We start from the raw sequence: 15472 nt of genomic DNA, 5'->3' as shown, positions 1-15472 counted from the left end.
ATAATATTAATAGAAATAATAACTATATATTAAATAAATATTTTTCTTTCTTTTTGTTTTTGTTTTGTGGTCCAGGGTCACATACATAAATACATACATACATACACGCACATACATATTTATTATATATTATATATATATATATATATATATATATATATATATATATATATATATATATATATATATATATATATATATATATATATATATATATGTATGTGTGTGTGTGTGTGTGTGTGTGTGTGTGTGTGTGTGTGTGTTATTAATATATAGTTATTAATATATATATATATATATATATATATATATATATATATATATATATATATAATTTTTTTTTTTTTTTTTTTATTATTATTATTATTACTTTTTAATGTCCATTTTTCTAATGATTTTTACTAATTATATATATATATATAGAGAGAGAGAGAGAGAGAGAGAATAAATATAGAATTAATTATAAATAATATATAAATAAAATTCTACTGTACTATAGGACCTTCATGAAAACATGCTTTCCTGATGAAGAGATAAGAGTAGAGACACTGGTGAACATAGACATGGAGCAAAGGTCAGGAAGGTCAGATGCAAATGGATGTTAATCCTTATCTATCACCTCATTTCTCTCTTTGTGCATGACTTAAAATGAAAAGCAAAGAGGCGAATTATGACGATCATATTTGAGGCTGGATGGGTGAGAGGAAATAGGAGGTAATTAGACCAAACCCATCGAAGCACTGACAGCGCTGCACAATTTATTGTCCAACTAAGAGAACTCTCTGGACGACCTAACTGCAAAATTAGCGCGTACTTTCACCTGTTTTAAAGCTCGCGGAGCGATATTTCATTCAGCCCATCATGAATCCGCTCTTGCCCGAGCACATCTTGATCTGTAAACGGCACGTAAGCCAAGTGCTTCCCGTTTGTGTAAGTAAAGGCGTCGTGAGATACGACCCCTGACCTTTCTGACCCGTACTTAACCCTTAACAAGTGGACTCGCGAATAGACTTGCATTTACGAAGCTGAAACAGGACAGGAAGTGACTGTGTTGCCGTAATTGCCTCGTTTCCTGTGACAGCCGTTAATGGGCCGAAATCAAAAAGAATCAAGTGAAGCTCTTTTGTTCGTTGTTGTTGTTTATTGTTCCCATTAGCTGTAAACATCACGATCAATGAGGCAAAATTGATGAGAGCAAACGAACAGAGAGGCAGGGGTGAAAAATGATTCCTTCGAATGCCACCAGGCCTGGCTGTGCTAATGCAAGCGTGCGCGCGTGCGTGCGTGCGAGGGCTCTTATTTGTGATGCATGAGGCCGCACAGCCGCGCACAGCAGGTCTTGATTTACAGAGCAGATCTGTGCTTGAAACAAAGGTAGAGATTGTGGAGGGCAGGATGAATGGCCGTCATTAAGCCTTTTACAGTGACGGGCGCTACAGCTGATTTGCATGGTGGGCCGGCGGCCGTCCCTCGCGCCGAACTGATTTATCTGTTGGTTTAAGGAGCTCAGGGCGGCGCTCCTATAAATACTGCCCATCTTAATAGGGCGCTAAAATGCAGTCGTATGGACCGGTCCGCCTTAAATCACACGCATCCGCTGTCACCCGTAAACACTTTAGAATGGGTTTTGGTCAGCGTAATGAGGAGTTCGGATGTGGCTGGCACACACACACGCAAGCTAGACATCAGCGATTCAGCCCCCACGTAGCGCCATTCATTCAGACTACTCCCAGAGGAAACATTTCAGATGGCAATATCAGCCTCATTGTAGAGAGATGAAAAATTCAAACGCTCTCACGCACGCTTTTGTCGTATTTTGTCGCGCCTTTGATGGTTCTCTCGCCCGTCGGTTGTTAGTAAATTGGCATTATTGGTAGTTTGTTTGCCGGCGTGGATGCAATAATGGCTGCAGGGTTTTGTCATTTACTGAGCGGCTAAATAATGGTACGTTCCATAAACGACACCGAGAGCATGAAAAGGTGACATCATCTCTGCAGGTTCGGACCTTACACCAATCAGATGCACTCCATGGCAGCTAGAGGTGAGAAGATTTCATGTGCGGTTGTGCGCGCGCGCTTTTGTGAGTGTGTGTGTTGAGAAAGAGGGAGGGTCACTGATTTCCGGCTCCCTTCACTTCTGTCCGCTGGATACGCTCCAAGGCCAGTCTAATGAGCCAACATGGATTTGGTAATGACCCCTGTGCCCTAGGAGGACACTCTCACTGCTGTCCTGTTTGGAAGTGCACACTCTCTCACACAATCTCGTCTACTCCATTCCAGTCATTACAGAACCTCCCTATAGGCGCTTTTAGTGGGTAGAAGTCCAGTCGACAGGGTAAAGAGTTTGAGAAACGCATTCAGAACGGAATAAGCAGTTAGCAGACCTAAAAGTCAAAATATGTTGTATTAACCCAGGGGGGAACGGCAAAATTGATGGGAATTATGCAATACATTCAATATCTCTAAATGTTTCAGAATCCAAAATGTGGTTGCTATTGCTCCAACTACACATGAACCCCTGCGAGAGCTGCATTTGTCAAGAGGAGAATGTATATGCAAACAGGATTTATCCCCAAAATGGACATTAATAAAATATCCAGATGCCAGTAGGTCCAGGCCTCTTTTTGAAGGGCAAGAGGAAGATAAAAGATGTTCTTACCTGTCAATGATGACAGGATCAGATGGCGTCTCGTTTCGGTTCCCGCAGCTCTTCTTGTCACAACACCGGCTGAAATGGATAAAAGACAAAAGTTACATGCCTATCTAATAGGGTTGGATCGATATTAAAATGTTTGGGTGTGATACTAGCCGTTCAATATGCTCAAATTCAGCATTATAATCTGCCGTTGCATAATAATCTCAATTTAACATGTATGAGAATATAAAATAAAAAACACTTTTTTATTAAACACTTATGATTGGGGTTATATTTATGGTTTTATGTTACTCAGCTTGATGTTCAATTCGATTTTTAAATACAACATCTGAGACTCTGATAAAGCGCTCTGAAAGACCACAGAAGAAAAGAGTTTCGAGATTTGCTTTCATGCTTAAAAGAAATACTCTGCTCTGTTCTTTGAGAGGTAGGGATGGAGCTATGTGGTGACCGGCAAGTCTTTCTCAAGCTGGTGGCTGCCTGACAGGTCGCCCTCTTTCTCCTCTCGCCCTGTGCTCCAGCTGGGCTGGGCCCCCGCCAAGGTCACTCAGCCAGCCTCTGACAGTTTGGACAGCACCCAGAGAAGTCCTGGTGCAGCGGCTCTCTCCCAAATGCTCCTCTCCGACACTGTCATCACCTCTGCCCTTGCCCATGCCCTCGCCCCAGGCTGGCACCTCATCTGGTGGCATGTGGTTCCCCTTAAATACATCCCGCCTTGCCCATTCACCCCTTGCCAACCAAACTGGTGAGACCACTGGTGTCGCCTGCTTTGTGAAAACGGTTCCAATTAAATTTAATCTCATCAGCTTGAGATCACCAGTCAGAAGAGAAATAATTTAGCAGTAGTTCTTTATGCATGATTTCTTTCTTTTTTTTTGGCAGCAAGAGACAGCAATTAATATCATATAATATAATATAATAGATATAATATAATATAATATAATATAATATAATATAATATAATATAATATAATATAATATAATATAATATAATATAATATAATATAATATAATTTATATAATATAATTTATATAATATAATATAATATAATATATAATTTATATAATATAATATAAAATAATAATCCCAATATACCTTTTCCCTAAATATAGTATTACATATAAATAGTATAGATTACACTTAGAATATATTTTAAAAAATGTATGTATATCTATAATTTGAATGACAATGTTGTATTTATTTTAATAATGTAATGTAATGTGATATATGATATATGATATATGATATGATATAATTAATATAATAATCCCAATATACCTTTTCCCTAAATATAGTATTACATATAAATGCTATATATTACACTTAAAATATATTTAATGACATTTTTTTTTATATCTACCATTTAAATTACAATGTTGTATTTATTTTAATAATTTAATATAATATAATATAATTCATATATTATAATATAAATTATATATGATATGATATGATATGATATAATATAATAATCCCAATATACCTTTCCCCTAAATATAGTATTACATATAAATATTATATATTACACTAAAAATATATTTTCAACGAAACAAAAATTTTATGTATATCTATAATTTGAATGACAAATTTGTATTTATTTTAATAATATAATAATATAATATAATATAATATAATATAATATAATATAATATAATATAATATAATATAATATAATATAATATAATATAATATAATATAATATAATATAATATAATATAATTAATATAATATAATTAATATAATATAATATAATTAATATAATATAATATAATATAATATAATATAATATAATTAATATAATATAATATAATGATATAATATAATTAATATAATAATCCCAATATACCTTTTCCTTAAATATAGTATTACATATAAATGCTATATATTACACTTAAAATATATTTAAAGAAAAAAAATTGTATGTATATCTATAATTTAAATTACAATGTTGAATTTATTAATATAATATAATTCATATAATATAATATAATATAATATAATATAATATAATATAATATAATATAATATAATAAGAAAAATATTTTTTTTTTTTTTATGAACAATGACTAGCATAATCAAAATGAATCAAGAAGCAGCAGCACTCCTAAATAACAGTGCGGGAGACACTGAGTTGCTGTACCTATACTCTATTTTCCCAGCACCGTTTGATGAAATGATAAAGTAGATGCTGAAACAAAAAAATCATTACCCTCGATTAAGATTACCTAAGCAATAACTTCAAATCATATTGCATGGATTTTTCCGACCACTAAGACTCCTGATATATTCATCCTACTTGCTTCACGCTGTCATGCATTAGATTGCCATTTGACAAATAATCCTCACTTAGAGCCACTGAATGCAAAATGATCTGACTTTATGAATCATTTATCACATTGTTTGATCTTTAAGAACCTGAAAAAACATAAACCGTTCGTTGTTTTCCTGTTCTTTGTGTGTGTGACTGTTGCCATAGAGCTCGCCACCATAATTTATTCCCTCAGCTACTTGGAACCATTAGCAAACTTCCAGGAGACCAATTAGCATTGGAAACCCACTGGTGAGGCTGTGGTGACAACCTCCTCAAACTGCGAAAGAAGTGTTATAAACAAACTGGACCCCAGGAGCACAGCCAGGTCCGGAGGGAGGCCCGTGCCCCCGTTCGCAAAAACAAACCTTGGCGGAGCGTCCGTAATGTGGCCTTAATGGCGTTCCCTCCAGGGTCTGAGCAGGCTAGCCCTGGCTTGGTTAATGACGAAGGGCCAGAACCACGAAAACAGATGCGGTTCCAACCTTAAGCCACAAAAATCAGCACAGGACAAGCTGTGCGGCTGTAGAGAGGCACCGACTCTGGTCGCTCCTACTGATTAGTTATAGATTGAGGAACAGATGCTTTAAGAGCTACTTACTCAGCTTGATATCTCCACAGTGGCCCTCACTAGTCCACCAGACGGACCTCCGGTATCCAGAAGTAGATTCACTCAAAAACTAGAAAGATGGTCTTATCGGATGAGGGTGCAATATCAGAGCGAGGCTTATAAAAAAAAAACAGCCTTCAAAGCTTCCCTGGGGAATCTTAAGACTAACATCAGATAGAGTGGAACATGCTGAAGGGGTAAGATAAGACATGAAACGATAGAGAAGGACAGAGAGAATGGATGTCAATAGAGGGCTTGTTTTCAAAGGGCAAGTGTTGTAATTACCCAGTCAGGCACAGAGAGGATGCGGCCAGGGCTAATCATATGCACCAGGCTGCCTGACTGGAGGGTGAGAGCCGATGACAGACCTCTCCAACACAGCATCCTCATCCAGACTGGCGGACAGAGACCAGTCCGTGCCCACTGTGCGCCGCGCGCCATGATTTTGTAGACGCGCCATGCCAACTATCTGCTGCGATGCCTCATTTGGAGACTCTGTGCCAGTTTCAAGTCATTGGGGTGACCAGGAAGGACCTTGAATGGTTGAAGGCAGATCAATCCTGTCCCATGACGAATTCCTTTGTACAGTACATTACAGAGAAAACCTCTTTCTAACTTTGAACTTTTAAATTAAGAAGCTAAATTTGCACCTTGGAGTTGATTTTAAGGGGCATATTATTTATATCCATAACGAATACTGTCATTTGTAAGTCAAAAATATATATTTAATCAATCCATTCACTTATAATCTGAAAGTTTTTAGCCAATCACTTGAGCCATAAATGACATAACTGATTGGCCCTCAAAAGGAAAATATAACAAATTATATTATTATTATTATAGCATATACAATTTATATATGACCATGGTATTTGTTAATATTAGGGCTGTCAAAAGATTAATCGCGATTAATCACATCCAAAATAAAAGTTTGTGTTTACATAATATATGTGTGTGTACTCTGTTAATTATTATTTAAATATAAATACACACACAAGCATGTATATATTTAAGAAAAAAATAATTTTTTTATATATAAAACATTTATATTTATATATATTATAGATTATATAAATGTATATACAGTATATGCATGCAAATATTTCTTAAATATATACATGAATGTGTGTGTATTAATATATAAATAATAATTAACAGAGTACACACGCATATATTATGTAAACACAAACTTTTATTTTGCATGCGATTAATCGCGATTAATCTTTTGACAGCCCTAGTTAATATTCTTCTAAAGCCTCTCTCATGCAGCGATAGTGAATCGTGATCAGTAATATGAAGAAGAGTAATACTTCTTTTCACATTAAATAATAAAAAAGGAATTAATAAGGCGCTGAAAGTGCTTTGAAAGTGAGAAGAGCTGCACTTGTTATAGACGTCTCAAGATCTTAGGAAATGAGAGGTAAATATGAACTGACCTGCACATGATCTCATGGGCGAGGAGAACGCGACACATCTCTGGGTTTTTGTACAAATCGTTTTGTCAAAAGAAGCAAATTCATTTAGCTAACGGGGCCATGCTAACCAGCTAAATCTCAGAATGACATTCTTTAAAGTTCTTGGTGTCTGTGAGTATGTACATATGACAATATTGTATCTCTGCTTACAAGAGATGACAATTAATCTGTCCAAGTCGTTTGCTAAGCTCATTTACCACACAAAGGAAATGATCTCCAAAACAAGCGCTATTTATTAAACCTGAAAGGGACCATAGGACACTCATCCTCGCGTCTGGGACAAGAACATCAAGTTTGCCATGAACAGCTGCTGTGCTTTCAGTCTGTTGATGGGTGTTGCAGGTGAGGCAGACTCCGTCAGGGCCCTGATAAAGAGTTCTATCACCTGGGAGTGAGAGGCAGGGGAAATATCTCTCATCTCGCTCTCATTAGCGAATGGAAACACACCATTCATCAGGGGAGGCAGTTAATAATCACACTCAATCACATAATGACCAACTCAAACTGAGCCATCATTATGGAAATGGAACCTGTATCGAAATCATCTATGAGAAATCCCGGTTCCTTGAGGGAGAAAATAGCCCAGAATACCCAACATCCAGTGCTGTGTGGCATAAAACAGGTGAGTTTTCTGGAAGTGATGCTGTCCACTTTATAGGGTAAAGCATTTGTGAGATTTATGTAGTGCTGGCGGCAGCCAGATGGAATCACTTCAGTGATGAACATAATTAGCAAAGTCCATCTTAATGATTCGGAATGTGTTGAAATTCCCATCAACACTTTAATAACTCGACAGGCTCCCCATAATAATTGACTGTCTCTGTTCTTGGCAGATCTCTGTCAGAGCAAAGCAAAGAACATTAGCATTAAATATATACAAAATATTGGACGCAAACCGCATCAGTGGTAGCATCATTTTTAAACGGCTGCAGTAGGGCTGCAAGATACTGAACAAATCTGACAGCGACGTTTTGTTTTTATGCAATATATATATATTGAAATGTGAAAAGTATAGGAATTTTCACTAGGTGACTTGAATAGCTTGATCTGCCGGCGATTTGATTTCGCCCTGCAGCTGAGTCTGGAAACCTGTACTTTCATTTCTACTGCTTCTGTTACAATTTTGCGGGAACCAATCACAGACTGGCTTATCCACCTGGCGTGCTATTGGCGGGTTTAACCCGATGACGGATAGAGAAGCGATGGGTCGTTGCCCCTTGATCACGCCTCTTGTGGTCTGATTGGTTGAAGGACTATCCAAGTAATTTCGTTTATGCTCGTTTATCACGCCTCTTGTGCAGTAGAAAATACAGAGCAGACTCCCCAGACCAATGTTCAATCTTAAATTTAGCTTGGTCTGGTGATAGCCAGACAATTGAATAGCTATATTTGGAAATAATTAATTATTCTAGAGTGAGTGGGGTGATTTTTAGGGGAGTTCATCTGAAAAATGTGGGTGTTCGGGTTAGGGTTATAGTTAGAAACAGAGATAAAGTAGTGCGGTAAGCTTCCATTTATTTGATTGAATAATAACATTTATCTGAATGAATTAGCCTATTGAGAGAGAGATGTGTGTGTGTGTGAATTACATGCATCTGTACAGCATCTCTCTACTAGCAATGAATCTGTGAGTTTAATTACTTCAAAGTAAGTACCTGGGCATTAAACCGTTTTATTGCACACCTTCCAGCCAATTAGAAACGAGTATTCAGACAGAACATGGTATAAATGTATTTAATTCAATCGCAGCCTGCATGATTTGAAAATTGCACTAAGCCATATCGTAATATAGATTTTATTTGCATATATCGTGCAGCCCTAACTGGTATTCAAATTATTTTTGTCTTCTTGCCACATTGGAGAATTTATGTCTCCTACTGGCTCCTGGGTTACAAACACAGCCCCATAATATCCCTACATTATTAACTCTGAGATCCCCTCCAGGTCAGCCCCCTGTCACCCAGGACACCAGCATCTGAGCCCCTTAACTTCCTCCACCCCCCAGCCCTGCTCCCCTACTGGTCCATACCCCCTCCAATGGCCGTCAGGCAAAAATTCATGGACAACACACCTCTATCCAGGCCTCCAGCCACGCGAGCCCACTGTGAACCCATAATTACACTGCATTAAGGTCAATGTAATGAGGAAAGCCCTGTAGGACTTCACAGTGGAGCGGGAAGAATCGTGTAGGCCAACCTATGCAACCCCGCGGTACACCCGTGAGCTGAACTCCCAAACCATATGTTAATATTCTTCTAAAGCCTCTCTCATGCAGCGATAGCGAATCGTGATCAGTAATAAGAAGCGTAATACTTCTTTTTCACATTAAATAATAAAAAAGGAATTAATAAGGCATTGAAAGACACTTCAAAAACTGTGTTGTGTTCAATATGTTAGTGCTTTGAATGTGAGAAGAGCTGTGCTTGTTATAGAGGTCTCAGGTTCTTGTCTTGGGAAATGAGAGGTAAATATGAACTGACCTGCACATGATCTCATGGGTGAGGAGAACGCGACACATCTCTGGGTTTTTGTCTTGTCCTTCATAAAGGATTGGCTAAAGGAAGAAAGACATAGAAATGCATGTTATTGCTAAATATAAAAGGTTAAGCAGTTTGATATTGCATATTGTTATACTAGGTAGAGCAGACCAGGGCTAGTTGTCATTTTATGTGTAGTCACATACCATAAAGTGTTGAAATATTGAACATTTCCACAATTATTGTCCAGTAATTTATATATATATATTTTTTCTGAATTCTCAGCATCCTTACTGAGTGTCACATGATTAGGGTTGGGTATCGTTTGAATTTTAACGATTCCGATTCTGCTTATCAAATCCGATTCTTATCGATTCCTAATTTAGATTCTAATAGGGTAAAAAAAAAACTTTGATATCATTCACATTTATTATTAGGCTATTATTGCAAAAACATTTCATTGTAGTTGAATACCATTAACAAAAATCAACAGGCTAGCAACTTTTGTCTACAGTTTAAAAATACCATAGCAAAAACAAAAAAAAAAACGCCTAATATACAAGCATTATTAAAGACAAGTAAACACTCAGTAATTAAAAAAAGAACAAATATACATATTAGCAATTGCACAAATAAATACAATCGAACAAAGAAAGGATTTAAATAAACATTTTCAGGTAGGTAGGCTACCAAAACTGTAATCAAATGTAAAATAACACTGCACTTTATTGATAAAATATAGGCTATGCATTACAAATATAGTTAAAAGTTATTCTGCCTAGAACAGCAAGTCAATTCTCTCGTCTTTTGTTGTTTGATTAACGTTATCATAGAGACGGCATCAAGAAAATCTGCCGTCAACGACATAACCGACTGTGTTTACGAGAGTATTTTGACATTTTTGTGTGCATTTGTCCATTCGCGTGCTGTGCAAAAAGACGAGGAGAGAACTCAGTTCATTATCACGCACTATTCATTCACTATGAGAAGCCGTTCGTTCTGTGCATGTGTGTGTGTGTGTGTGTGTGTGTGCAGCACAGAAAACAGCGATCGCGTTTGTGTGTGTGTGCAGCGGTTAAAAATCACAATAAAATATGCGCGCACAGTAACCGATAAGCGGAATCGAAATGCGCGTTTCTTATCGAATCACCGGTTCTGGGCAATTTGGAACCGGTTCTAAAATGGAACCGGTTCTCGATACCCATCCCTACACATGATCCTTCAAATCATTCTAATACGCTGATTTGATGCTTAAATAATGTTAACAAATACAACTTTTGATTTTAATAATACATTATTAAATGTTACAAAGATTAATAGATGCTGTAGAAGTGCAGTTCAATATTAGTTCAGTATTAGTAACTAATGTAGTTAAGAAACATTTCTCATTATTATCAATGCTGAAAACAGTTGTGCTTCTTAATATTTTTGTGGAGACCATGATACATGCTCTCCAGACACTTTGAATGGAAAGTTCAAAAGACGAACATTTATTTGCAATAGAAAACTTTTGCCTTTTAGAGTCAGTTTTTGATCAGTTGAACCCTTGCTGAATAAAAGTATTTATTGAAAAATGTACTTTTGAGTGGTAGGTTTGGAGGATAGTACTCACTAAAATGATTACTTTTTAAAAGTCGTTTTGAGAATTGGCCGAGTCCTCCTTTAGCTCATCCTGAAACCAGAGATTGCTCAAGATAAATGTTTAGGATGCTGACACCTGGTCATTAGTCATGTTTTTGGTTCGAAGCATGCTGACAACTTTAACATATGCTAAGAGCTAAATCTGGTCATCGGCGGTTGGACGTATGCGGCGATCTGAGGGGGATCCAGACTCTGCTGGGGCTCATGTGGAGTAACAATCTTCCCGTTCTCCCCATCAGCATCCAACCCAAGCAGCCAGATGGCCAGCCAGGCCCCGAAAGAGAGGCCTCCTCCCAGGCATCCGTCATCGGGCTGTCATGCCTGGCCTGAATGACGGATGATCGGGGCATATCAAGGAAGTTAAGAGACTCACCCCCCTTCCAACCAGACCTCATCCCAATCACCGGTAAAGACGAATCCATCATATAAACACACACACTCACACATAAGGAACGCAAAACACAATCCACCTCAAACTATCCTCCATCTTACTCGACTCTGGTCAGTCGGCCAGACAGGGTTGACCCAACGCCCTAGGGAACAATACTTTTAGGATAACGACCACTTCTACATTATTGATCTTTCTCTCCGCTGCCTATGAAAGTCTCTTCCTCTTCATCACCATCCTCCAATTTTGTCAAAGGGGGAGGGGATTTGGTATTGGAGGGGGTTGGGAGGTGGATCGGGTCGATATTTATATATCATCGTTCTTGATTCACATCGCTGGCGCCATAGTAGTGGCCCCACCCCGGGTCTTCAAGCACGTCTGACTCCAGTGATATGGAGTAGTGTTACAACTCTTCCATGAACTCCAAACACACTCTTTCCTGGTACTTTAATTAACTCATCTCGCCTTACAAGAAATAATTTGATTAGTAGAACAAAGCTATTTTGCAAAATTAATTTTTGGGGAAATGTTTAAATCGGAGGCAGCGTAGCTCAACCGAGATCCTTCTCCCTCGTATTCTCAATTAGAAGAAAAAAACGTGCCCATTGTCAATCGATATTTGCAGCTTCGCTGTTGATGCACATATGTAAAGGCTTCGTGCGCGGGTAGGGGGGAAGGATTTTACGGGCTCGCACAGCTACAGCCCTTTTTTGTCGTCGGGAGGATTATTGTCTCCAGCGTGTCGGCTCTGCAGCTACATTAAGGCCTATTGATTGGTCTCCGGGGTTGATGCTTTGTCGAGGAACTGGTTGCCATATTGATCTGAGACAGGCTGACACGCAGTGACAGTGGGACCTGCTGGGCTGGGGAAAGGATAGGCCATACGAAGACCAGAGGGGGTTGAAGTCTGGTCCATTTCACAACGGAACGAAGGTGAAAAAGTCTGTGGTGTAAGAGGCATCTCTAACGGGGTCCATATCACATGCAAATGCATATGCATATCCCTTTTTACAATAGACGTTGTTTCAAAGCAGCTTTACTTTTTAAAAAATCATGATGTTTATGTGTATAATATCTCCGTGCCTTATAGTCGCATTTAGCAGATTAGAGCTGGGCTTTAATATAATATGCATTTTGCGACAATACCATCAATCAAGAAGTTGAGATTTGTTATATAGTATTTATCGCTTTACGGGAATATATGCAGATAAACATACTTATCTAACTTTATATAAACAATATAGTTACATTTTGCGACTAAATAAAAATATATGGCAGTTGAGATTTGCTTTATACTAGACTATATATTGCTTTACATGAATGTACTGTATGTATCCAGGATGTCCTTCAAAAAAGAATAGGGGTGTAACCGAATCCTGTTCAAATTTGCCCATTGACTTCTATCCATCATGGCCTCCTTTTAAACCCATATATATTTTGGCTTTATCACTCTTATTGGTCTCCTTTCCACCAATAAGCTGGTGTGTGGTGGGCATTCTGGCGATATTTCCAGGTGGATGCTGCACATTGGTGGTGGTTGAGGAGATGTGATGTGAGTGCAGAGAAAAGCACTATATAAATATATTATTATATACAACTTTATATAGAGAGCTGTGTGATAATAGAGTTTTGCAATGATATAACCAATCACGCAGCCAAGATTTGCTATAGAGGATATGTTACTTTATGTGAGTTTACTATATGTCCGCAGGTAAAAGTAGGATGTACTACAGTATATATCCAACTTTTAATAAATCGGGTGCTAATATAGTTTACATTAATCGACAATATAACAATCAAGAAGTTGAGATTTGCTATATACTTAACTTGAGTGTGTATGTATCTGGGTAAGGTTGGATATACTTATAGTAGTTGAATTATTCATGTTTTATAATATAATTTGTTAATTAATTTGAGTTATTAACTCGTTATCTGATGACATTTACTTTTTGTAAACTTTACTGTGCAACTTTCAGAGTGGTGAGAAATTCAACAAAACAAAGAAAAAACATTGAAAATAAACTCAAAAAGTACTTACCTGTTTAGTCATGGAGTCTATTAATCGAACGTACAGATCCTGTTCTGTCCTGATACCTGCGAGTTTAAATGGAATAAATATATTAGACACAAAAACATGCATCTCAGACCCAAAAGTGTTCTCATATGCTCTGCATATCATGCTCGGTTGCATAATAAAAAAAACGAATGTGCCATATTTCAACACAAATACTTGTAGAATCAAGTGTGTGTTCAAATTAAAAGGCTCTTTGAGTAAACAAAACAGAAAGCCAGCCCCAAACGCAAAGCCCAATTGTTTTGAAAAGTCGACATAAAGGGGCTCATTTCTTATAAAAATCTCGGAAATTAATTTGTTTTATTATTCTTTTCCCTACAGTACGTTTATGCACATTCTGTTATGTTTGTCGTGCTGACTGAGCTGTTCCGCTAATGCTTCTAAGCAAAAACAAACTCGCCTCAGTTTTTCTATTATTTATGATCTTCCCGCCTTAAAGTGTGAGAGCTTGCTTTTCTCTTGCCGTGCTGTCTCTGTGCTGGTGGATGACAGAGAATCCACATCTACAGACAAATCACTCATCACTAGCTGTTAGCATTACGCTAAGGAGAGCAGGAGTCTTGTTTGAGTCTTTGGTTCTGACTTTTCTTATAGCATATATGTTGAGTCAAACTTTATAATAACTTTCAGATATTTCACGGTGGCATTTCTAACTATTTAAATGTACATTAAAGGAATATTTGACTTAATTTATTCACCCTAATGCCGTTCCAAACCCGAATTGAATGCATCAGTCCGATTCATGAATGAATCAGTCTTGTTTTGTGAAAAGGATGAACAGATTTATTGAAAAGATCCAACTCAAAATTATTATTTGTTCATGAACTGGATATGGCTACTTCTCTCATAAATGGCAAAGCTATCGCATGGATTCAGAAGACCTGAAATATTATTCTATGATACTTTTATGGAGCTATTTCATCCTTTTTGAAGCTTGAAAACTTCAGTCCTCATTCATTTTAACTACAAAACTCAACCAGCATTTCTCCTTTTGAGGTCGACAGAAGAAAGAAAATCATACAGGTTTGAAACAACATGAGGTTAAATGATAACATGAATTATCACCCAAAAATGTAAATTATATGTGACGATCTGTTAAGCATTGAATAATGTAACACTGTTTAATATACAGATATCAATGAAAGTCACTTTAAAGTAAGTAGGTCTCTGTAGGTCAATAAGTTGTTCTTAAAAAACACCTACTTAACTTTTGCATATATTATGCAAGCATGTACTGTATATAATGCCAGTTTTTGAAAGTCTCTTATGTTCACCAAGGCTACATTTATTTGATCGAAAATACAGTAAAAATAGCAGTATTGTGAAATATTATTACAATTTAAAAGAACTGGAGGACCCACTTTATATTAGGTGGCCTTAACTACTATGTACGTAACATTTAAATTAATAATTTGATACAATGCACTTATAGACTTGGTCGGCATTACTGGGAACGCCCACAAAAAACGTCATATCCGGCATATGCCGTGGGGGAAAACAAGCCATTAGAATGAATGCACGTAGACCTTGTTAGACGCTTTATCTTTACTCTAAAACTTCAGATAACTTACTATAGGTTCAGAACGCCACATGGCAACTTTTCGGGACTGCACCAAGCAAAAATAAATCGTAATCATTAAAAAGAGTAAAGATAAAGCATCTAACAAGGCTTGTTTTCCCCCACGGCATATGGCGAATATGACGTTTTTGTGGGCGTTCCCAGAAATGCAGACCAAGTCTATTGTGTACATACATGTTTTTACATTGTACTTACATTTTAAAAATGACCTGCATGTAATTACATCTGCAATGAATTTCTGCAGTTACATTTATAATTACACTG

At 37.1% G+C, this 15472-nt stretch overlaps 1 protein-coding gene across 6 annotated transcripts in view; it reads right to left on the bottom strand.

Moving 5' to 3' along the window:
* Window positions 1–15472, bottom strand: part of LOC307140202 (transcription factor COE3) — a 120221-nt gene that overhangs the window by 88285 nt on the left and 16464 nt on the right. For all 6 annotated transcript variants that reach the window (XM_079839513.1, XM_079839515.1, XM_079839512.1 and 3 more), the window contains exons 4-6: window positions 13594–13649; window positions 9530–9603; window positions 2659–2727 (exon numbers count right to left, since the gene is read on the bottom strand). In XM_079839513.1, coding sequence (XP_079695639.1) covers window positions 2659–2727; window positions 9530–9603; window positions 13594–13649 — 199 coding nt within the window. The remainder of the gene's footprint in view (window positions 1–2658; window positions 2728–9529; window positions 9604–13593; window positions 13650–15472) is intronic.

The sequence above is a fragment of the Gobio gobio genome (assembly GCF_949357685.1).
Source record: "Gobio gobio genome assembly, chromosome: 16".
Lineage (NCBI taxonomy): Eukaryota > Metazoa > Chordata > Actinopteri > Cypriniformes > Gobionidae > Gobio > Gobio gobio.
Note: the sequence above shows the minus strand (reverse complement) of the source record. Positions and strands in the feature narration are given on the sequence as shown.